The following is a 22,707-nucleotide window of genomic DNA, read 5'->3' on the forward strand; positions in this document are numbered from 1 at the left end:
AAGTACGCCTTGCACGGCTTGAAACGCAAAACACAAAACGCACAAAAGTCTCTTAATTAATCATGGGTGTGTTTTGGGCGTAACGTGCAATAATCCCATCAGTGTGTCACTCACCATTCTCTTTAAGAGCCAGGTGCAGTCTGACTGGCAGATTGCTATTTCAATGCCACATTGCGCATGATTTGGAAAGGCGTGCTGAAGCGGTGGAGTGCCTCGCCTCTACAATAATGCTATTTTATTTTGGATTCTGTTTATTGTTAATGTAAAAGTCTGCAAAGCTGCTAACTGTTTTCCGTTGCCAAGATAGCAATATGCCACAAATGTACAAGACCACCATGCCCATCGGTGTGGATATATTCACAAGCACCATTGCTATCTAAATGACACTGAATGAAAGCGTGAAAATAGACTGTTGGCGGGGTGTAAGATAGCAATGAGCATCGCGACTTTCCAAATTTTAGACTGCTAGATCTACATCACTGAAAAATTTGTTACTTACTGTACCTAATGGTTGCTTTGACTGGATCTTAATAAGTGAAGGTTGGTAGCTGCTTTTACACAGTACTGTGTGTCAACATCTGTAAGATTAGGATCAGCCTCCATAACCTCTGCACAGCTCTACAGTGAAACTTAGCCTCTGCATGTAACCTTTCTGTGGCAGCACAGCACCCACACAGGTGGGTGGGGGCAGTTAGGACACACACTAGGGGCAGTGAGCAGCCAGCTTGGCAAAATGGCAATAGGGTTGGGTGCTTTGCTTAAGGGGAACCTTAATACTGTTCCTTCACTCCTCCTGTACTTGTTTCCTGATGGTCCAGGGGATTGAACAAACAACCTTCTGGTCCCAAGCCTGTGTATGCAGTCTTTAGGCCATGGCTACCCTGTCAGCTCTTGCTGTATTATACAGATTGATTTAAAAAAGCATTATGCAAGAATTGCCATTTCTTGCTCCTAGTGGGCAAGTGCTGAAGCAGCTGCTCATTATTTTCTGTTAAACAAACCATTTGGACACAAGTATTGGGACACCTGCTCATTTATTGTTTCTTCTAATATTAAGGGTATTAGAAAACAGTAACTGTCTCTACTGCCCAAGAACTAAGGCTTTCTACTAGATTTTTGAGCACTGCTGTGAGGATTTGATTGCATTCAGAGACAAGAGTGATAGTGAGGTCAGGATGTTGGATGATCACCACCCCAACCCAAAGTATTGGATGGAGCATCAATCATCATTCCAGAGAACACACTGGAGCTCAATGCTGCTTGAGTAGCTTAATATTCCTCTAGCCCACGCCTGTCATTCAGCCAAGGACGCAACTTAACGTAGCTGAATGCATTCATTAGAAGGGGTGTCCAGAAACATTTTTCTGCATTTAATGGTTGTGTGTGGTAACTGATCATGTAGTAAAGGAGTAGCAGATACAGTATTCTATCATTGGTTGATCCAGAGCACATTGAGAATTTGCTCAGATGGTTCTGGACTACAGGACCTAACTGCTGCACCATTGTGTTCATAGAAGGCCATAAATAAAGTCTGCGCTCTTTTTCCTCGTCAGTAAAAGTGATGCGTTTCCCACAGCACCGCAGGAAAAGAGCAGCCGGGCTATTTTCAGAGCCTTTTCTTTGTGCTGGGATGAAACAGAACAGAGGTTATGAAAGTCTGTCCGAAAGTCTGGCTGCCGTACCTCACCTCGCCAAGCCCATCTGAAATAGCATCTGGCAGGAAAAGGAGCGGACGGGGGGACGCGAGGGGGAGGAGTGGCAGACAGGAAACTGATGATCAACTCAGCTCTCCACCTTTTCAGTCTCTAAAGTCTGTTTGTCTTTCTGTGCTGCTCTCTCTCTCTCTCTCTCTCTCTCTCTCTCTCTCTCTCTCTCTTTGTCTCTCTAACTCACTCTCTCTCACTCTCTGTCTCTCTTATTCTTTCTTACTCTTTGTCTCACTTTCACTCTCTCTGTCTTTGCTTTTCCCTTTTTTGTCTCACTCTCTCACTCTCTGTCTCACACTCACACTTTTTGTCACTCTCTTGCTGTCTCACTTTCTTTCTCTCTTTGTCACTCTCACTCACTCTCTCACGCTCTCTCTCTGTCTTTCTCATATGTTTATGTCTGTGAATATAAGTATATCCCTCTCACTCTCTTGCCTTCATCTCCTTTGTCACTGTATACTATATATCATCTACTTCTCTCTCTCTCTCTCTCTCTCTCTCTCTCTCTCTCTCTCACTCTCTCTCTCTCTCTCTCTCTCACTCTCTCTCTCTCTCTCTCTCTCTTTCTCTCTCGTGGTGCAGCTTCCTTTCTGGCAATGGTAACAGCAAATACAAATCAGTGCAACTCTAAAAGTAATCATTCCAATGTGACTCGGCATGTGTGTGTGTGTATGTGTGTTAGCTTCAGGGAGGCAGAGTAAATGCACTGGATGTCAGAGGATCAACCTCCTCTCCCCGCTTCTCTCTCTCTCTGAGCCATATGCCCTCCACATTCTTCAGCAGAGTGCAGTGGGAATTCCTTCAATGCTGAGTTACCCCCCCAACCCCCCTTCCCAAAAAAAAGTGCAGCTAAATGGAGGAAATCTGAAGCAGGCCACTTTTTTAGACTTTCCGTCTCCCTCCTGCCAAGCCAGGCACTGGAGCTGCCTTTAGTTTGGAAACATCAGAAGATTTTTGGGAGAGTTAGTTTCCAGAGATTATTAGCCACTGATTACTTTCTCACTCTCTCTGTCTGGACTAGTCTTTATCTTTCATTTGCACTCCCTCACCTTCTGTCCCTGCTGAAAAATACATGGCCAGCTCAAGCTAGTCAAGCTGGTTAAGCTGGTTGACTATCTTAGCTCCTGACCTGCAGAGGGGATGCAAGCATCATCACCCTGACCAAGCTAGACCACCTGTTTGACCAAGCTTGACTATGTTGGTTGACCAGCATGACCACGCTAGTCCACCAACTTAGAAAGCAAGCCTAAACTGGTCAACCAACATGACCAGCAAGACCAAGCTGGTCAACCAGCTTAACCAGCGAGACCAAGTTGGTTGACCACCATGGCCAGCATGCCTAACCTGATTGATCATTATGACCAGCATGACAAAGTTGGTGGACCATCATCATCAAGCTGGTTGACCATCATCATTAAGTTGGTTGACCAGCATGACCAGCAAGACCAAAATCAAATGCAACATACACCATGATAACGCCACAGTAGCCATGCTGGGTGAAGCTGGCAGTTAGTAAAGTAGTGATGCTAACACCATGGTAGCGATGCTGAACTTTATGACTTTTTCTCAAGGGTGCCCATAGATGAATTCAGTTCCAGTTATGAGAACTGGTCCAAGGCCAGTTTCTGTAAACTGTGTGAACTCACTTCATCATATTCTTGTGTCTTTTTTCATGGCAGGTGGGTGCGGGAGTTCCTAAATGATGAGAACAGAGGGCTGGACATATTGGTGGAGTACCTCTCCTTTGCCCAGTGTGCCGTCATGTGAGTCCGACCAGATGCCTTCTCATACACAGCAAATACCGCACATGTTCAGATCTGGTCCACAGAGCTAAACGTCAGATTTGTAGTAAACTGATAATGACATCAATGTGGATACTGTGCTTTGTGGGTGAGACATGGTTCTGCTGGTAATATCCTGCTCCAGTGACCTGCAGGGCTGTGCTGGACTGAGTGCTTTGCTGAGTCCTGCTGAGCTCGAATAATCCTGAATGGTGCTCAGCTGCTGCGCCGCAAAATAACCTTGGACCTACCCCCCTTTAATGAGCTTCATTGCTAGCGCTCGTCAGCCTTACCCCGTTCCCCCTGTCTGTGCTTCTGTGTGTGTGTGTGTTTGTGTGTGTGTGTTTGCGTGTCCACGGCTCAGGTTGGATTTTGAAGGGCTGGACAATGGGGAGGATGGCTCACTGGACAAGGCGAAGTCCTGGAGCAGGTCCATCGAGGATCTGCACCAGAACGGCTTTGGGACGCTGGTGCGCTCGATGCGCCACTCTGTCCCGCGGTAGGTAACATGGGTAATGTAGTCGTGACCCTGCCTGCACCAGCTGTTCTGCTGCCCTACACCCTCTCACTGCTTTCAGTAAACCTTTACCCAGCTTTGGATATACTGTATATCGTCGCTGCAAAAATGTTGGATCTCCAAAACGGGAAATTTACAGGAGAAGGAAAAAGCCTTCTTAATTTTCAATGGATGTCAGTGTAAAAAATATTGCACAGCATTTCAATTGGTCCGTTCATCATGAAATTATGGCGAAATGTAAAGAACAACTGCCAGATTCAGATTATTTCAAAAAGTGTAAAATGGCAAAAATGGAGATGCAAGGTTTTTGCATGACAGCAAAGAGTTGCTTGTGTGTCTCACCTAAAAAAGCCTCTCAAGAAACACCATGTATGCTCTGTGAGAACACTTAAGTGTGTGGTATTTCTGCACCTGTTTCTTATTGTAAACCCTACCGATAGCTGTTTTATAACCTATGGTATCACAAGTTTTGCCACCCCCTAAGAGTAGTTAATTAGCCCAGACATGTTTGGTGTTTTGTACTGGAGCTATGAAGCTAATGTTTTGAACAGGTAACAGACACTAATAGCCTACCAATTAGCATTTCACATGCCTAAATCATCAGATTTCTGTGTCTGCCCACTGTATGGGGTTTAGGAGATTAGGGAGCCTGTCTCATTTAAACCTCAGTATGGTAAGCTGGATTAACTGGGAATCAGAAAGTTTTGTCCATGGGTTCTATATTATCCCCACATATGGATGCTCACTAGAGTCCCACCATGGGTCAGTAATGAGACCAGGATGGGTTAAACATGGGTTGTACACTGCACATGGGGCCTAGTTGGGAACCATGTGAATTCCGTGTGGGCCTTAACAATGGGAATCATTTGGGAAGCCCAAACAGGGTCCCTGTAACAACACATGTACAAACCTACTCAGAGATCATGCCCACCTGGAACCCACCTAGCCCACGTTCAACCCATGTGAGCCCCACATGAACATGTTGACTGGGTAGTTTGGTTTGCTCTTGATTGTTGAAGTGAGTGGTGATTTCACCATGGCTAGCTCCAGTGAGCTCATTCATTGAGATGGTGGTGGGGGGGACGACTTATGAGCTGTACATACAAGAAACCTCTCAAACTTCACACCTTAAGAAAAAGGGTGCCCTGATTTTGTCACATGGCTGTAGAATTTGCACCAATCAGCAATAACATTAAAACCACTGACAGGTGTCAGTACCATTGTTACAGAGGTGCTGTCAATGGTGTGGAGTCAGTTCTTGAAGTTGAGTCAGTTCTTAAAGAGTCAAACTGGGTAGATGACTGGGTCAGGACATCAGGCAGGTCTTGTGGGGTGTTCCCGGTATGTAAAGGTCAGTACCAACCAAAAGTCTAGGAAAGACAATTGATGAACCAGCTAGAGGGTCATGGGCAGCCAAGGCTTACTGATGCAGTTCATGGAGGCCCAGTCTTGCATTAATTTCCTTTTCCAAAGTTAATGATCATGGCTGTAAGCTTGTAGTACTTGTTTGCTAAGTTAGACTCATAAACTTAGTACAAAACTACTACAATGCTGCGTTCAGCTGCAGTGTCACACTAGCTGTAAGTAACGTAGAAGAAAGTGATGTAGATCTCTGAGCTCAGCACACAGGAAGCATGTGACTCTCTCTGTTCATGTTCACAGACACCTTCTCCCCAGGGTGCAAAGCACGCAACAGGAACCACAGTGCCGCACAGTTCGTGCTTATATGTGTGTGTATGTGTAGGAGATAGATGTGTGCGGTGGCTGACACACTTTGTGATCATGCCAATCAAACCCAGAATTCGATATGTGGCCTGCTGAGCCGAAAACACACTTCCTGAGAACAGAATGCATGCAAATGATGAAGTGAATGCAGCACATGTGTGCAGTCCTTATTGAATTAAACTTGTCGTCTTGATGCTGTTCAAAGCGTTTTAAAGGGGAATTCCAGCATTTTTGCAAATTTTCTGCATATTTCAGCCAATAAAACCCCTTGAGCCTGAGGCTTTTTTATTTACAACCTATTATTGAGTAACTATAAATTTTCATTCAATATTTATTTTGAATTATTAGGTATCTCTTATAAATGATTCCTTGTCCACAATAAGTTATTCAGTATATACTTTATCAATAAATCCAACAATAAATTATTTAGTATCTAAAATAAATGATTCCCTTTCTACAGTAAATGATCCCTTTACCTTTAATAAATTATTAATTATCTACTATAAATGATTCAGTATCTAAAATAAATTATTCCATTTCTACAGTAAATGATTCCATAACTATAATAAATAATTCTACTATGATTCAGTTACTATTATAAATAATTCAATGTCTACTATAAAGGATCCAGTATCTATAAATGATTCAGTATATACTATAATTCATTCAGGATTTACTATAAATGACTATCTACTGAGTATCTTAATAAGTAACTGAGTATCTCTAAGTATTGATAAAAATGATTCATTATCTACTATAAATGATTCAGGATCTCATATAAATGATTCAGTGTCTCCAATATATGATTTAGTATCTTCTAAAAATGATCCAGTGTTTGCTATAATTGATCCAGTGTCTTCTATAAATGATTCAGTGTTTGCTATAAATGATTCAGTATCTACTATACATGATCCAGTGTTTACTATAAATGATTCAGTATGTACTGTACATGATCCAGTGTTTGCTATACATGATTCAGTATCTACTATACAAGATCCAGTGTTTACTATAAATGAACCTGTGTTTACTATAAATGATTCAGTATCTACTATAAATGATCCAGTTTCTACTATAAATGATTCAGTATCTACTATAAATGATTCAGTATCTACTATAAATGATTTAGTAGCTACTATACATGATCCAGTGTTTACTATAAATGATCCAGTGTTTACTATAAATGATCAAGTGTTTACTATAAATGATTCATTATCTACTATAAATGATTCAGGATCTCATATAAATGATTCAGTGTCTCCAATAAATGATCCAGTGTCTACTATAAATGACCCAGTTTCTATTATATATCAGGAGAAGTATATATAACCATTTAATACAATAGCTTTCTGTAATGTAGCTTTTAGACACCTTAAACTCTTTGTTTCGTCTGGTTTCATTCACCACCACTGTAAACAATTCTGACTCGGTAAGTTACTCTAAAACAGGACTTTTCACGCCAAACCACTCTGAATGACTTTGTTTAGATGTTAATCAATTAATTATGTAGATTTTTTCTGAACACAAAAAGCCCTGCTGGAATTCCCCTTTAAATAGATTTTTTGTCTTTCATTAATCACACCGTGTCTCATATTGTGTATTGCAGCTACGGTTCAGCATCAAACAACAAAACCATAAAGAACTCTCGTCTTGTGAGTCAGAAGGATGACGTGCACGTGTGCATCATGTGTTTGAGAGCAATCATGAACTACCAGGTACTTCACACACTGATAAGAGCATTCGCAAAGACCTTGTTGAAGAGAAATGATGTCACCTAACAACCCACCTCCCCCTAGTGGTTACACAGGGACATAAGAACAAACACACACACATATCTACACACTGTAATTTTATAAAAAAGGAGAGCAGGTATTTACATCTCAGGTTAGGAAATGTCTATTTCCATGGATTTCATTTCTTTAGATTAGTTACATTAGGATGTACTGTATTCCCCAGCTTTGGGGATTATGTTTAATTAGGGTTAGGGTTAGGTAAATATCTGTTCTGGGATCTGGTGTAAGTTAGGTTAGATTTGGTTAGCCTCATAGCGGTAGGCGACCAGTGTTAAAAAATATCTATATACGAAATTCCTTAGTATAATTCCTTATGAACAATGAGTCAACTTTTTGTTTTAAACTAGCCATTTACTCAAATGGGGTGGGATGATGGTGTTTGCCATGTTATTGCCAGAAGTCTATTGCAATACATTGCTCTATAATCTACATTACTAGAATTTAGTAATCTTGTAACCCAAACCCATATTGCAGACAACAATAGCTCCAAATGGAGGTCACATGCAGCGATGACTGAAATCATATCCCCTGATCTTTCTTTCTCTCTTTAGTATGGTTTCAACATGGTCATGTCCCATGCGCATGCGGTCAATGAAATCGCCCTGAGTCTGAACAATAAGAACTCGCGGTAAGTAAGGCCATTTCCTAACACCTCTGGGACAAAGGCTTGGAGCTAATAGGAGGAAGGACCTGATTATCCGGTTTTACCAATTAAACTTTTCAGTGGCCCCTAGTTTTGGCTGAGCATGAGTTTTAGAAGGTAAAGGGATTAACAAAACCTGGAGGGTTTAGCTCTAAATGAAGCATGGCATGGGCTCCACCCTAACTTACTGCAAATAAATTGGCTTCTCTTTACTGTTGGGCTACATAACATGAATCATGAATGTCCATCAATGCTATATTGGGCTTTCAGAGATTTCTTTAAACTGTTCTTTTTTGGGGGCAGAATGAATAGAACATTTTCTAAAATTGACATTGAGTCACAATTATAAATACAGTGTCAAGAACATACATACATCTACTTGATGATGAATTCAGTGGTGCTGAAAGTTCTGAAATGTGTTAAAGTGCAATAACCAAGGCCTCTTAACTTATTGTTTGTGATCATGGTTGAGTACAGCTGGTAGCTGCTCTCGGCCCACATAAAAAGAGTTTGCTTGACAGCACTCATAGCATTGACCAACACACAGTACAATGGAAAAAAGTCTAACAAGCTCAGTGCAGACCTGAGAAGGATGATAGTAGATGTACACAAGTCAGGAATGTCTATTTGAGCCATTTCTAAACAACTGCAGATTGTAGGTGCATCAGTTTAAACAACTATACATAAGTGAAAGTCGTTTGAGAGGTGTAGGTCTGGAAGAAGACCCAAATTCTCACCCTCAGCTGAAAGGAAGTTGGTCAGGTGAGCTTTACCTCGCAGAAAGAAGCCTTCAGGCTTGAGTACATTTTGCAGCTGACCACAAAGGAAGACAGTTGTATGGTCAGATGAGACAAAATATAATCACAATGATTTATATCTCACATATATCAGAAATATGTTTTGAGGAGGAACATAGAGGCATTCAAGCATAAGAACACTGCACCAACCAAGTGGAACTGGTACATTGCACAAAGTGACTGGAAAAATGAAGAAAGAGGACCTCTGAATTCTTTAGCATAACCTCAAACCATCTGATGATTGATGGTTGTGATGGATACAAATGGGTGTTCCCACACAATGACACACCTCACACACATCAAATGTACCTGTGGAGCAGATAAAGCAGCTTTTGGAATGGGTTGACCAAAGTCCAGACCTTTTTTAACTGAATTCTGACAAGCTTAATGCTAATGCCTCACAGCTAGAGAGTTCTAAGTAGTAGATTTCCCCAGGCTCATAAATGGCTTGGATTCTTATTCTCAAGCATGGCCTGGGTGACAAAACCATACCCAGAGACAGGGGTCAGCGATCACCTCTTGCTCTCAGGTTACTGATTTTGAAAATTCTCCAACAATGGGCACAAAGCAAGGCTTTTTTTCCCCTGAAGCAGAGAGAACCAGCGTAGGTGGATAATGTTTAGTCTGATGTATGACTGGTAATGTAAGTCTCCTCATTGTGAGGAATCTGTGTGAACTCTCACGGCTGCCATTGTTTTGTTCTGTAGGACAAAGGCACTGGTCCTGGAGCTGCTGGCTGCTGTGTGTCTGGTGCGAGGGGGCCATGAGATCATCCTCTCAGCATTTGATAACTTCAAAGAGGTACCTCCTTATGCACCCCGCTCTGCCTTATGTGCTCAATGTGAAGTCTGGCCAGCCAGGTTATCAAAACGTTGATAGTTGATAGTCGAGGGTGAACGAGGGCTTATTGTGCTATTGTGTTACGACTCCTTTTTTTTGCATCAAATGGGATGGTGGGAAAGTTCTGTCACGTTTGTGTGTGTGTGTCAGGCCAGTTATTCTCTTACTCTTATCAGATATGATGCAAGGAGATGGATGATAAGGATCAGTGTTTTGGTGGGAGAGAGTTGCCTGTAGGCCGCATACGTTTACTAAGCTTGTCTGGTTCTGCTTGCCCAGTCAGCTAAACGCCGGAAACCAGGCAATTACCCCACGTTCTGCCCTAAGCGCCCAAGAGAGCTAATCAACTCAGCAGTCAAAACAATGTGGCAACCACTGCTGAGAGAGACGGAGCCATGCAGGGCAAAGTGATACACAAAACCACCCAGTAACACACAGTGTACCCTTTACTCACATGAGCAGCAGTCAACAGTCCAGGATCACCTAGCTTTTCAAAATGTTTTGATAATGAGCACATGAGCTCATTCTTAGTTGGTTTGCAGTAAATCAACAAAGTGTTTGAGACGGCTAAGTTGATTTTGAGGAAAACAATATCACAAGAAGCATCCCAGTGTGAAAATAACACACTATAAACAAATATACTATTCATTCAGCAGCAGTAACCTCCATTAACATTTTCTTTATAGTGCCTGAAAACGCTCAGTGTTATTGAGTGTGCAGCAGTTTCACCTGACAATATGACAATATTTTTCCTTATTGAGAAATGTGTAGTGTTTTTCCCCAATTATTTATATTATTTAATGCCTAAAACCCTTTTACAAGTTGAAATTTTAAGACCCTCTATTGAGTAACAATCAGGTTCAGAACATACTATGATTGATTAAGTAACTCATTCACATGATTTGGTGTGTACTATACATTAACTGCTATTAATGATTCAGTAGCTGCTATTAAATGATTCAGTATCCTCAGTACATGATTTAGGAACTGCTACAAATGAGTCAGTAACTGCTAAACATGATCCAATATCTACTATAAATAATTCATTGTATACTATTCATGATTCATTTACTGATATAAATGATTCAGCATATTTTATACATGACTCAGTAACTTCTACAAATGACTCAGTAACTGCTATAAATGATTCAAGGACTGATATATATGATTCAGTATCTACTATAAATTATTCATCATTCTCTATAAATGATTCAGTAACTGGTATAAATGATTCAGCATTCTCTATAAATGATTCAGTAACTGCTACAAATGATTTAGTAACTGCTATAAATGGTTCAGTATGTATAGTATGCTAAACATACTTCAGTGACCGCTATACATGTTTCAGTGTGTAATATAAATGATTCAGCATCCACTATAAATTATATAGTAACTACCACAAATGATTTGGTAACTGAGGAATGAGTGAGGAATGGAAATGTGGGCCCACATACAGGCTTCAGTGTTTAATGGGTATTAGTTTTTCTATAGAGGATAGTTTAATCTAATACAGGAAAACATATGATGAGGGGTTTACCATGATTATGAGATATTAATCATCAAACTGGCCAAATTGGGGTGGTGATCATTCAATATCCTGATCTCACTAACCCTCTTGTCGCTAAATGCAAATGCAAATCCTCACAGCAATGCTGCACACTTTAGTAAAACCTTCCCTGGACAGTAGAGACAGTTACTCCAACAAAAGCAGGACTACCCCTTTTTAATACCCTTGGTTTCAGTAGAAACAATGGTTTGTGTCTCAACACTTTTGTCTATATAGTGTATTTGACATATACTTTGAATATATCAACATATGTTTTTAGTAAACCTCATTAATAAATGTAATCTGCTATAATATGTTCCATTTCCATCCTGTATTGCTGTCAAGTGCAGCATGTGGGAGGCTTTGGCTAGATCTCTCTGTTCCCAGTTCTTGGCTTTGAAACTTCTCTTTTCCCATGAATATCTATAATTAAGCCCCTGATTTTCTCTGCAAATGGCCTGTGTTGACCTCTCTCTTTCTCTCTCTCTCAGCTTTGGGCTCGGGGCAGTCTGTAACCTGATAGCCTGATGTTTTTCATATCAGACCTCTGCAGGAAACTCCTGCATACTGCTTTATTTGTGTGTTTAACCGTGAGTGATAGATCCTTCAGGTTTTGATGTGCAGATTTTGGAATTCCTTGTGAAATCTTGAGATTTCAAACACTGCAGAGTGTTAAGTGTATGGAACTGCAAGAGAGCCACACTTTAAAATGCAGAAATGCTTGGATGTTTGGGCACCCCTAGTCAAAATGTATGCTACTGTGAATAGTTAGGTTATCAGAAGATCTTTGCTGAAGCTCTGGTCTAACTGATCTCCAAAAAGCATGCTGCTAAAGATAAAACATTCTTTTCAACACTTAAGGAAAGATTAGTGTATTTTTTAATATTTTATAAGAGAAGGCTACAAAAAATATCAAAGTGTTTTCAGGTATTTTGTCTGTTGATAATATCATGAAGATTTGACAGGAAACTGCAACAGTGGAGGACAAGTATGAATGGAAGACCAATAAACTTTGAAAGAGAACTGTTTCAAAGAATCACTAGAAAGGCAACGATCCCCTTCCCTCAAGAAAATACAGTCAGGAAAACTAAGTCAACCACGTTCCTTTCCAATAATTGTACACTATTTCAAAACATTTCCAAAAACAAAAAAAGGCTTTGGAGTTTACCAAAACTAATTTGAAAATCCTTTACTGGTGTTTTATGGTGAATCTAACCAAAATCTAACCAGGGTAGCATTGTTGATGATACCAGTTGATTACAACGCATTATACTGTATGCAGAAGTTGAACAGTCCTGAGTGTACAACTGATTTAATGAGACACAAATATATAGAAGTGCTAATGAACTGCAATACTACTGCTTTTATTTCTGGTGATGTACGGTGCAGCCATCTTGGATTTTGAATATGTGGTTAGTGGGGCTCTCCCGGCTTTCAGAGTAGGAAATCCATTTTTGAGCCTTCCAGTTGAAGTTTTCTACTTTGAACTCAAAACATCCGACATCAGAGTTCAAGTCGGATGCAGCATTAGTACTGATCATACAGGATGCTCAAATTCTTGCTTTGCTTGTGGGCTTTTTTCCTTTTCCGGCAATCTTGGTAAAAGACAGGGGTGCATCTAATAGTAAGACGTGTTTATGTTTACGCCAAAGGTGTGCAAGGAAAAGCATCGCTTTGAGAAGCTGATGGAATACTTCCGCTGTGAAGATGGAAACATCGATTTCATGGTAGGAGAACAGCTTCACTGAATGGTATCTTGAGTCACAGCTACCCTATTTATTGCTCTTACCTGGAACTCGTGTGGCTCTTGCGTGTATCTCAGGTGGCGTGTATGCAGTTCATCAACATTGTGGTCCATTCTGTGGAGGACATGAACTTCCGAGTGCATCTGCAATATGAATTCACGAAACTGGGTCTGGATGATTTCCTGGAGGTGGGAAGTCAGAGCTCAATCTAAACTCACTAATATACTAGCCTGTCCTGTAAAATGAGATAATTAAGTGTCTCGTACAGTCCAACCTGACTTTGAGCCTTTAGGTGTTTATAGTAGTGCACATACATTTTTGACAACAATTGTATATATGTATATATGTTTTATATATAATCATTTGCTTGTACAATTTCCAACTGTGTGGCCTTTATTATGACAGAAATCCAAGCACACTGAAAGTGATAAGCTGTCAGTGCAGATCCAAGCTTACCTGGACAATGTATTTGATGTTGGAGGACTGCTGGAGGATGCAGAGACTAAGAATGTGGCCTTGGAGAAAGTGGAGGAGCTGGAGGACCAACTGTCACATGTAAGAACTAACACAAGTTTGAAATCACTGCTTTCAATAATAGTGTCTTAAATAATAAGTGTAGATGATTCCATAGTACTATGAATGCTACCTTTATAGAGACTTAATAAGACATGCATAAGCATTGCATAACATTGTAAATAAACTTATTAATGAATCCATTACTATTTATTTATGAACAGTTTATGCCAGTAATTACAAGATTACAAGGTGGTTTATATAGTAAATTAAATGGCAGTGGCTAAAACTGTTCCTTTTATAACACAGTTATGAAGCATTATTACCCAGGAATAAAACTTATAAAGCTGATGCCTAGTTAAAAAACACTATACATCAATACTAGTGGAGATTTTGGTGTCCTTAAACAAAAATGATCATTTTCATACATATGTTCTCATACGTATCAATATACAGATACACCAATCAGCCATAACATTAACACTACCTCCTACTCTAACTAATCTTTTTTTTACTTTTTAGGCTTATGATTCAGCAACTGCAGTGAAAGTATTATGTATGATATGTAGTTAGGACATAGTTTAATCTGCAAGTGCTGTAGAATGAGGGTGTATTTTACTGGTGTGTTCTGTGGTAAGCGTGGTTCTCAGAGAGATGGAAAGATTACTGTGAAGATACCAGAATGGAAACATTCTGAGCAACACTCAGATTGTTGGCGTAGCCCAAAGCTCAGCAGTGGGTCACTCTTTAATCCTGAGATAGGCACAAAGCAAAGATCACGCACTGACCTTACAGTCAGAACCGACTCTGTACTCATCAGGGCAGAAATCACGATGGTTGAGAAGAAGGGAAGAAAGAAGGGGACAAAAAAAAGAAATTCCCCAGAATTCCCTCAAGTGTGTCATCTCAGCTGATCTGAAACCGAAAGTACCACTGCCAGCACTTCTGCTATGTCATACTGCTGAGATGATCTCCCAAGCTATTGATTGTAAATGGACAGTGAAGGAGAGTGGGCGAGGGCGCGAGAGAGAGGGCGAGAGGGAGAGAGATACATTAACAGCATTGCCAGTAGCTAGTGAAACAGAGCTCTGCTGCCCAGCCTGTTATTTCAAGGATCGAGACAGAAGGCCCACTCCTTCTGCCTCTTTCTCTCTCTCTCCTTTTTGTTTTCTTTCTTCTTACCCTACCATGGTTCTCCCACTCGCTCTCAACCTCTGCCTGAACTAGGTGACGGAAAAGCTTCTGGAGGTGGAGAATGAGACAGTGATGAAGGTTGCTGAGCTAGAGAAGCAGCTCCTCCAGAAAGACAAGGACTTGACATCCATCAGGGTAAGAGCACCCTCCAATCATCTTAGGCTGCCGCCACACACACACACACACACCATCATCTTAGTGCCTCAGGAATTATCTGTGTTTACTCTGTATTTGACTTAAATTTACCTGCAGCAGTTTCCAGTAAGCTACTGTTAGACTGTAGTCCTTCTTACAGGGCTGTGTAAACAGTATACAGCTCAGCCTAGATGGAAATGACTATTTTTCAGATGTCGCTTGGATTAAGCTTTACATTTGAAGTTGTTTTTTAAAGTGTAGAGCTCTGATTAGACACCCGTAGCTGTGTACTTAGGCTACGTCCACATTACTGGGTCAAAGTTGTACATGGTTTGTCAGAGCTGTTCAAATCAGATCTGAGCCACTTTCCTAGGTGGTCTTAGATCGGATACAGAGCCAGTTCCTGGCCATGTAACCTCAAAGGTGCCACTGAATGCATTTATTTAGTGTTTTCTGTTGTGCCTTAATGTCTAAATAGTAAATATGTGGCTTCGATTAGGGTAGAAAATGCTCAGGCGAGGTAACAAGCCTATTTACAACCCTGTTACTTGTAATTGTAATATTTCCTCCCGATGTCCTTTCGGTGTGCAGCCAGTCAGCATGTTGTGCTGTTAACTAGCTAAAGAGACTGCAGTAGGTTCTGGTATGGTTATCTTTTAGCCTAGCACCCGCCTAGCGCCCTCTTACCACTCACTGGAGCTGCCAAGCTAATGTAGCTAACAAGTAATGAAAGTGTATTCCCCAGCAGTTAGCAACATGCAAACTGCGTGCCTAAATCTTGTTAAGATGTTAAGTAATCTCACAAAAAAACCTGCACCTGCTTTTGTGGTTTCTAACTACTTGTGTATGCTATCAGCTTCCATTGTTGTAATATTAGTTATATTAGCCTCTTAACTTTAGCGCAAAACCAAAAAAGCACATTTCAGACACCAGTATCACCTTAGTTGTTTTGGGTTTAAATATCTAATAAAGCTGAATATAAGTTTTTTTGATGTTCAGCATACATCGCCACCTTCTAACTGTATGTATACATCTGTCTTCTTTACACCTTTTCACCCTATACACACATACACACACGTGCGCAGGAGACATACGAGTCAACCAGCACACAGGTCCACACGCTCCGGCGGATGATCCAGGAGAAGGACGCCGCCTTCCAGCGACACAACAACATCGAGAAGAGGCTGCTGGAGTTGGAGCAGCAGGGCACGATCCGCCTGCGCAAGCAGCCAGACGGAGACATCGCCATCGAAGCTCTTGGTGGAGGTGGAGGGGGGCATGCCGGCCCTGCTCTCAGGGAGGTGGGCTCGGCGATTCCTGGCCTGACTGGGAGCGGAAGCCTGGGAGAAAGTTCTCCTGCTGCTGTAGAACCTCCAGCTCCACCTCCACCACCTCCACCACCTCCCGCTCCACCACTGCCTTCTGCTGCAGGTACTGCAACATCTATGGCATTAAGTGGGTGATGGAGTTCTTTTTTAATGGTCAGATCAGTATAGCCCAGTATCGCCCAGCTGCTATGCTTAAGATAAAGGTGTCTTGGCAAGTAAAATAATCATACATTTGGTTGCTATACACTAGTTTTCCAAATGTGTGTGGACACCTCTTCTAATGAATGCATTCAGCTACTTTAAAATGCAACTTGTCTACTCCCTGTAAAGAAGTATTGTCAATAGAATAGGACATTCTGGAGCAGATATACATGAACCTATTGGCACCATTTATATCAGCTATATATCATCAAAACTCAGGACTTCCACAGTTGCTTTCAAAGATGCAGCTTTTTCCCACAGAGCTGAGTCCAGTTGTAAGCTTTAGGAAGGGGAAAAGAGTAGGGAGTTTCCTCCGGCTCAGAGGAGCACACACAGTCACCCAGTGTGCCGAGGAAACAGCTGCGCTGGTGCTGGATTAATGTCTGTGTGATCTCTTGCCTTGCTGCCTGATAACGGACAGTCCTGTCTGGCCATGCAGTAGTTTGCAGCCTTACGAGTGATATACTGTCAGATCAGAGTAACAGTGTGACATCTGTTTTACAGCGGAGTGCCCACCCCCGCCACCTCTGCCACCCCCACTTCCTGGGACATCACCGTCTGTCATCCTCAGTGTTGGCTTATCAGGTGAGTGAGAACTCTTTCCAGTTCATGTTGACTTATACACAAGTAGGAGGGCAATACACCCACCCTCTGTTACATTGTGTCCCCTCAGTTTTTCTATTTGTCCCGCAAGGTAGCCCACCCTTCAATATATTGTAAAGCAGTGGTCTGGGAGAACCCCCTCATATGCATATTTTCGTGTTTTCTTTGCTCTCAACACACCTGATCCAGCTCCATTAAGTAGTCATTCACTCATACTACTTCTAAGTCTTGAGGAGTCTTCCAGCAAACATCATTCATAGACAACATGAGTCTTATAGTTGCAGGTGATGAGGGGTCCTAAACTGAGATTTTGCCACTCATTCTTTACATTTAAAACAGAAAAAAAGATTCAGAAGGTTCAAAAGATGCAAAGTTTATTAGTAACTTTATTATAATCTATTATATCTATATCTGTATAAATCTGTAGCCATCCGCATCAAGAAACCCATAAAGACCAAGTTCCGCCTGCCTGTGTTCAACTGGACTGCACTAAAACCCAACCAGATCAACGGCACTGTCTTCAACGAGATCGATGACGAGCGTGTGCTGGAGGTGGGTTGTAGCACTCCATATCCATATCTAGGCCAATAATGTTGAAAAGCGCTCTGATGAAATGTGTGGTGTGTTGCGAGTAGGAGCTGGACCTGGAGAAGTTCGAGGAGCTCTTTAAGACGAAAGCTCAGGGTCCTTTGGTGGATCTGTCCTGTACGAAGAGCAAAGTCTCTAATAAAGTAATTAACAAAGTTCAGCTGTTGGATGCAAACCGCTCCAAAAACCTGGCTATCACCCTGCGCAAGGCCAACAAGAGCACGGAGGAAATCTGCAGAGCCATTCAGACGTGAGTATTATCCATACAGAGGAGAGTGAGAGGGCAAGAGCATTTGCAAAACCAATAAGATGTTCAGTTAATGTTGGATCATGGGACTGGACTAACCCTTAGAAGGCCCCTCCATGTATCAAATGTTATTCACCTATGCCAAAGTAAATACAGTTTTCAAGGCCACTTGAAATATTTTAACTTATTATTGTTGAGATATCCATTAACTATATATCCCATGCCTGGTTTGGAATAAACTCGGCCCAATATATCAGCTTTACTTTCTATACAGGAGCACTTTGTAGTTCTATAATTCCAGACTGTGGTCCACCTGTTTCTCTTTGTTAGGCTCCTTTCACCCTGTTCTTCAATAGTCAGGACCCCACAGAACCATCACTCTCATCATCATTCTTAGCACTGCAGTGATAGTGTTGTGGTGGCAAGCGTGTTATCATGTGTTGCACTGGTACGAGTCGATCAGACACAGCAGTCACCTCAGTGTCACTGCTGGACTAAGAATAGTCCACCAAGCACAAATATCCAGCCAGCAGTGTCCTGTGGGCAGCATCCTGTGACTTTATGACTTTACATCTACAAGGTGGGCCAACAAGTGTTTAATAGAGTGGACAGTAAGTGGACACAGTGTTTAAAAACTCCAGCAGCACTGCTGTGTCTGATCCACTTGTTCCAGTGCAACACACATTAACACACCACCACCATGTCAGGTTCACTGCAGTGCTGAGAATGCCCCACCACCCAAATAATACCTGCTCTGTGGGGTCCTGTGCATCTGTAATCATAGAATTATACAGTCTGTGATTATAGAACTACAAAGTGTATCGAAAGGATAGTTACTTTAGTTTGTACAGCTGTTTTCCTTTTCCATTATTTGTTCAATTTTTAAGAAGAAGAATCAATACAAAGCCTTTATAAATGTGTTGGCTAGCTTATATTACCTAATCTAGTCAGTATAGGTTAGTGGAATTTACATGTGTGTATTTTGGATTGCAGGTTTGATCTGAAAGCCCTGCCCGTGGACTTTGTGGAGTGCCTGATGCGCTTCCTGCCCACAGAGGCAGAAAGTAAGCTCCTGCGGCAGTATGAGAGGGAACGGCGGCCTCTGGAGCAACTGGCTGAGGAAGACCGCTTCATGCTCCTCTTCAGCAAGATCGAGCGCCTCACGCAGAGGATGAACATCATTACATTTGTCGGGAACTTCAGTGACAACATCAGCATGCTGACCCCGGTGAGTAAACCCAGTATTAAAGCTTTAGTACAAATAAAATACCTCCAATAGTGCTTTAACCATTAGACGTTTAGAGGTTTTTTTTATTGCTATGCTATTTAAATGTATATGCAGAGTTACATAATAAATTATATAGTTAGTATATAGTTTAATTAATCAAATAGGTGTCCATGTCAATGTTATAGGTACAGCAGGAAACCCCTTAAACAATGTGTCTTGCTGAAAATCATTGTCTTTTCTTTATTCCATAGCAACTCAATGCCATCATTGCTGCCTCAGCCTCAGTGAAGTCTTCTCCAAAGCTTAAAAGAATGCTTGAGGTAAGAGATTGTATGTTGCAGCAAATCCAGATCCCTGTTACTCCAGAACAGAACTGCTGTCTTTGCAAATATGACCTAAATAGATTGTTAAAAGGGTAATTTTAATATTTAATATTTAACATATTTTTATGTTGACTTTCATTGAAAAACGAATCAAATGTCTTACATCAACACAATCGCTTTATTGAGCTTTATTTAGCTTTTTTAGATTATTTAAGATAAGATAAGATAATCCTTTATTAGTCCCACAGTGGGGAAATTCTCAAAATTTAGCTTATTTATAAAGATGTCTTGGTAAGAATTGTGTTATGTAATATATGTTATTCATTTGCAAATTTAATGTAATTTTAATTTGAAATACTAGCTTTTTGTGTATAATTGTATACACTTTGTATAACTTGTTTCTTTGTGTAGATCATCCTGGCCCTCGGAAACTACATGAACAGTAGTAAAAGAGGATCTGTGTATGGGTTCAAGCTTCAAAGTTTGGATCTGGTATGGTTAATAAGACTTTACTGCTTTTTGAGAAATATGTATTATACCAGTTACCTGTGGCAGTAGGTCTTTCTTTTTTTTAATTCTCTGTGTATTTATACACTCCCAGTTGCTTGACACTAAATCTACAGACCGCAAGATGACGTTGCTTCACTACATCGCTCTAATAGTGAAGGAGAAGTACCCTGAGCTTGCCAACTTCTACAACGAGTTGCACTTTGTGGACAAAGCTGCAGCAGGCAAGTGGATGATACATAAGGACTTTAGTCAACTCTACTCACCGACCTGATTGCTGACATTAGCCAGGTGAAGTATTGGTTGATGACTGTATGTGTGTGTATGTGTCGCAGTCTCTCTGGAGAATGTGTTGCTGGATGTGAAAGAGCTGGGTAAAGGCATGGAGCTCATCAGGAGAGAGTGCAGTCTGCACGACCACGCAGTCCTGAAGAACTTCCTGCAGAGCAGTGACCAACAGCTGGACAAGCTGCAGAAAGACGCCAAGACTGCAGAGGTGAGACCACATAAACAGCACATCATATTCGGACCTATAAGCTGTGTTCAGACAATCAAGTCTATGACCAGGTTGTCCCCAGCTGGTTTAACTTGTAAAACTGGTGGACTCCGTATAAATAAGTATAGTTAATCATTTGATATAGTTTAATCATTTTAATGAAACTAGTAAGACTACGCGGCATGGACTGTGTTAGGTGACGGAAGATCATTATTATGGAGTTTAGCTGATCCACATAGGCACACGGGAACGACTCAATCGAGAGCAAACGGCGCACCGCTGTGGATCAGCTACACTCTATAATGAACACCTTCCATCACCTAATACAGTCCATGCATGTAGTCTCGCTAGTGTCATTCGAGCCAAAGGTGGTTACTGCCACTGTTAGATAGGTGGTAGTAGTATTCTTATATGATGTTACACAATATAATGTTGATGTTGATTTTCTTAGTGTGATTTTCTCAGCATCTCTCTCTTAATGTCCATGCAGGAGGCCTTCAATGCTGTAGTCATGTACTTTGGCGAGAGCCCCAAGACCACTCCTCCATCTGTCTTCTTCCCTGTGTTTGTACGCTTCGTCAAGGCCTATAAGGTACAGCTTTAGTTCTACCAGACCATACAGTGTGCATGCATCTCTACAATCTCAATACAATACATCTCTAATCTCTACAATTGATCTACATAAATAGACCTATAGAGTTCAGTATAATTGACCCTTTAAAGAGGCTTATTACTCCACTAATAATTATAACATTTTATCCAGTAACTACTTTGGATTCATTTTTAACTAATATCACACACATGTCATTCTGTACATTGTCACTGTCACGCAAAAACCAAAAAAAAAATCTCATTTTTGCCATTTCTTACTTTTTGACGTAATTTAAATCTGGCAGTTGTTTTTTACATTGTAGCAAAATGTCTTGATGAACAGACCAATAGAAATGCTCCAAATAAAATCTTTTTAAATTCCTTTACTTATTATAAATTTGCCATTTTTGAGGAACACCTTTTTTTCAAATCTAGCAGTTTAAGGGTTAAGAGTGAATGCATGATGTGTTTTTGGCTAATGTCATCCCAAGTAAGGGTCCATTCATAGTGTAGGTTGTAGAGAATGGTTGTAAGGGGGACTCCTATGGGGGTTTGGGGAGGGGAGCTTGGGGTGAATAACAGGAAGAAGCAGCTGTGGTGAGTTTAAAGAGCACTCGCTGTGTTTAGGCTGGGCTCGGGCCCTCTCAGCTCTGACCCGGACGCACACACACGCACACGCCTCTTCCTCACATTGTCCTTCACTTGGATTTATGGAACCATGTGAGGAAACAGTGAGGCAGCCCCAGGATCTGTGTTTTGTGTGTGTATGTCTGTGTGTGTGTGTGTGTTTGCGTGTTGCCCCTTGATGATATTACTATTCTTGGGTTTTCTTTCTTGGAGTTTCATAAATAGGGATTAGTTGAGATGTGCCAATGTTTCTTGTTTGTCCTGAGGTTAAATATCAGTGTTTCTCCGCTGTAGCTACACGTATGTGAGCCTGGGTGTGTTTGTGTGTGTTGGCAGGATGCACTTGAGGAGAATGAACAGAGGAAGAAGCAGGAGCAAGCTTTGAGGGAGAAACTGCTTGCTCAGGAGGCCAAACAACACGACCCGAAGGTACGACTCAAGACAGCAAGTCACGACCCAGTTCAGACTGGAAAAAAAACACCCAACACTAAAGCATGCGATGGAACCCAATGGAACTTTAGTTCAGTTCATTTCGGCAAGTATGTGGATGTTGGTCCACTCCAAAAACGTGGATCCTCCAAAAATCAGTATTCTTGGTGGATCCTTGGTTCCATTTCTACATTTGTCCACAACAAGCAGGAGCGCCCCCTCATGGATGGATGTTAACATGCCATTCTGGACAAGCTGAGAGATACATTGCTGGAACCTAAAGTGGAAGAAGAATGTGAACTGAGGTGGTGGAGTAATATTATGCAGTTCTCCCAAGGTCTTGTTGAGCTCCCTAGCACAGTAGCAGGGTTCCGGCCCAGAGTGACAATGACAAAGATGCCATTCCCCCTATTACAGTCAGTGGAGCAACAGCATGATTGAGAACCAGCAGTTTTAAGTTAATAATGCTACTTAATGTTGCTTTAAATGTACAAATCAATCATAAAGGAGCAGAGCTCAGGTATGGTTTATGATTGTGATGCATGTATATGCCTGCATATTTACACAGAGAAAGGTTAGTGAAAGTGTTCTGGAAGTAATTGGGCTT

The 22,707-nt window shown here is 41.3% G+C and overlaps 1 protein-coding gene across 5 annotated transcripts in view; it reads left to right on the forward strand.

Annotated features, from left to right (window-relative positions):
• Window positions 1-22,707, forward strand: part of fmnl3 (formin-like 3) — a 63,994-nt gene that overhangs the window by 32,173 nt on the left and 9,114 nt on the right. For 4 of the 5 annotated variants that reach the window (XM_072656520.1, XM_072656521.1, XM_072656522.1 and 1 more), the window contains exons 5-24: window positions 3,386-3,469; window positions 3,852-3,986; window positions 7,333-7,441; window positions 8,071-8,147; window positions 9,667-9,760; window positions 12,998-13,072; window positions 13,168-13,278; window positions 13,496-13,645; window positions 14,831-14,932; window positions 16,018-16,363; window positions 16,966-17,046; window positions 17,492-17,616; window positions 17,700-17,902; window positions 18,893-19,127; window positions 19,379-19,447; window positions 19,862-19,942; window positions 20,052-20,181; window positions 20,293-20,453; window positions 20,944-21,045; window positions 22,008-22,100. In XM_072656520.1, coding sequence (XP_072512621.1) covers window positions 3,386-3,469; window positions 3,852-3,986; window positions 7,333-7,441; window positions 8,071-8,147; window positions 9,667-9,760; window positions 12,998-13,072; window positions 13,168-13,278; window positions 13,496-13,645; window positions 14,831-14,932; window positions 16,018-16,363; window positions 16,966-17,046; window positions 17,492-17,616; window positions 17,700-17,902; window positions 18,893-19,127; window positions 19,379-19,447; window positions 19,862-19,942; window positions 20,052-20,181; window positions 20,293-20,453; window positions 20,944-21,045; window positions 22,008-22,100 — 2,563 coding nt within the window. The remainder of the gene's footprint in view (window positions 1-3,385; window positions 3,470-3,851; window positions 3,987-7,332; window positions 7,442-8,070; window positions 8,148-9,666; window positions 9,761-12,997; window positions 13,073-13,167; window positions 13,279-13,495; window positions 13,646-14,830; window positions 14,933-16,017; window positions 16,364-16,965; window positions 17,047-17,491; window positions 17,617-17,699; window positions 17,903-18,892; window positions 19,128-19,378; window positions 19,448-19,861; window positions 19,943-20,051; window positions 20,182-20,292; window positions 20,454-20,943; window positions 21,046-22,007; window positions 22,101-22,707) is intronic. The other variant, XM_072656523.1, reaches the window with a different exon arrangement.

The sequence above is a fragment of the Salminus brasiliensis genome, chromosome 14 (assembly GCF_030463535.1).
Source record: "Salminus brasiliensis chromosome 14, fSalBra1.hap2, whole genome shotgun sequence".
NCBI lineage: Eukaryota > Metazoa > Chordata > Actinopteri > Characiformes > Bryconidae > Salminus > Salminus brasiliensis.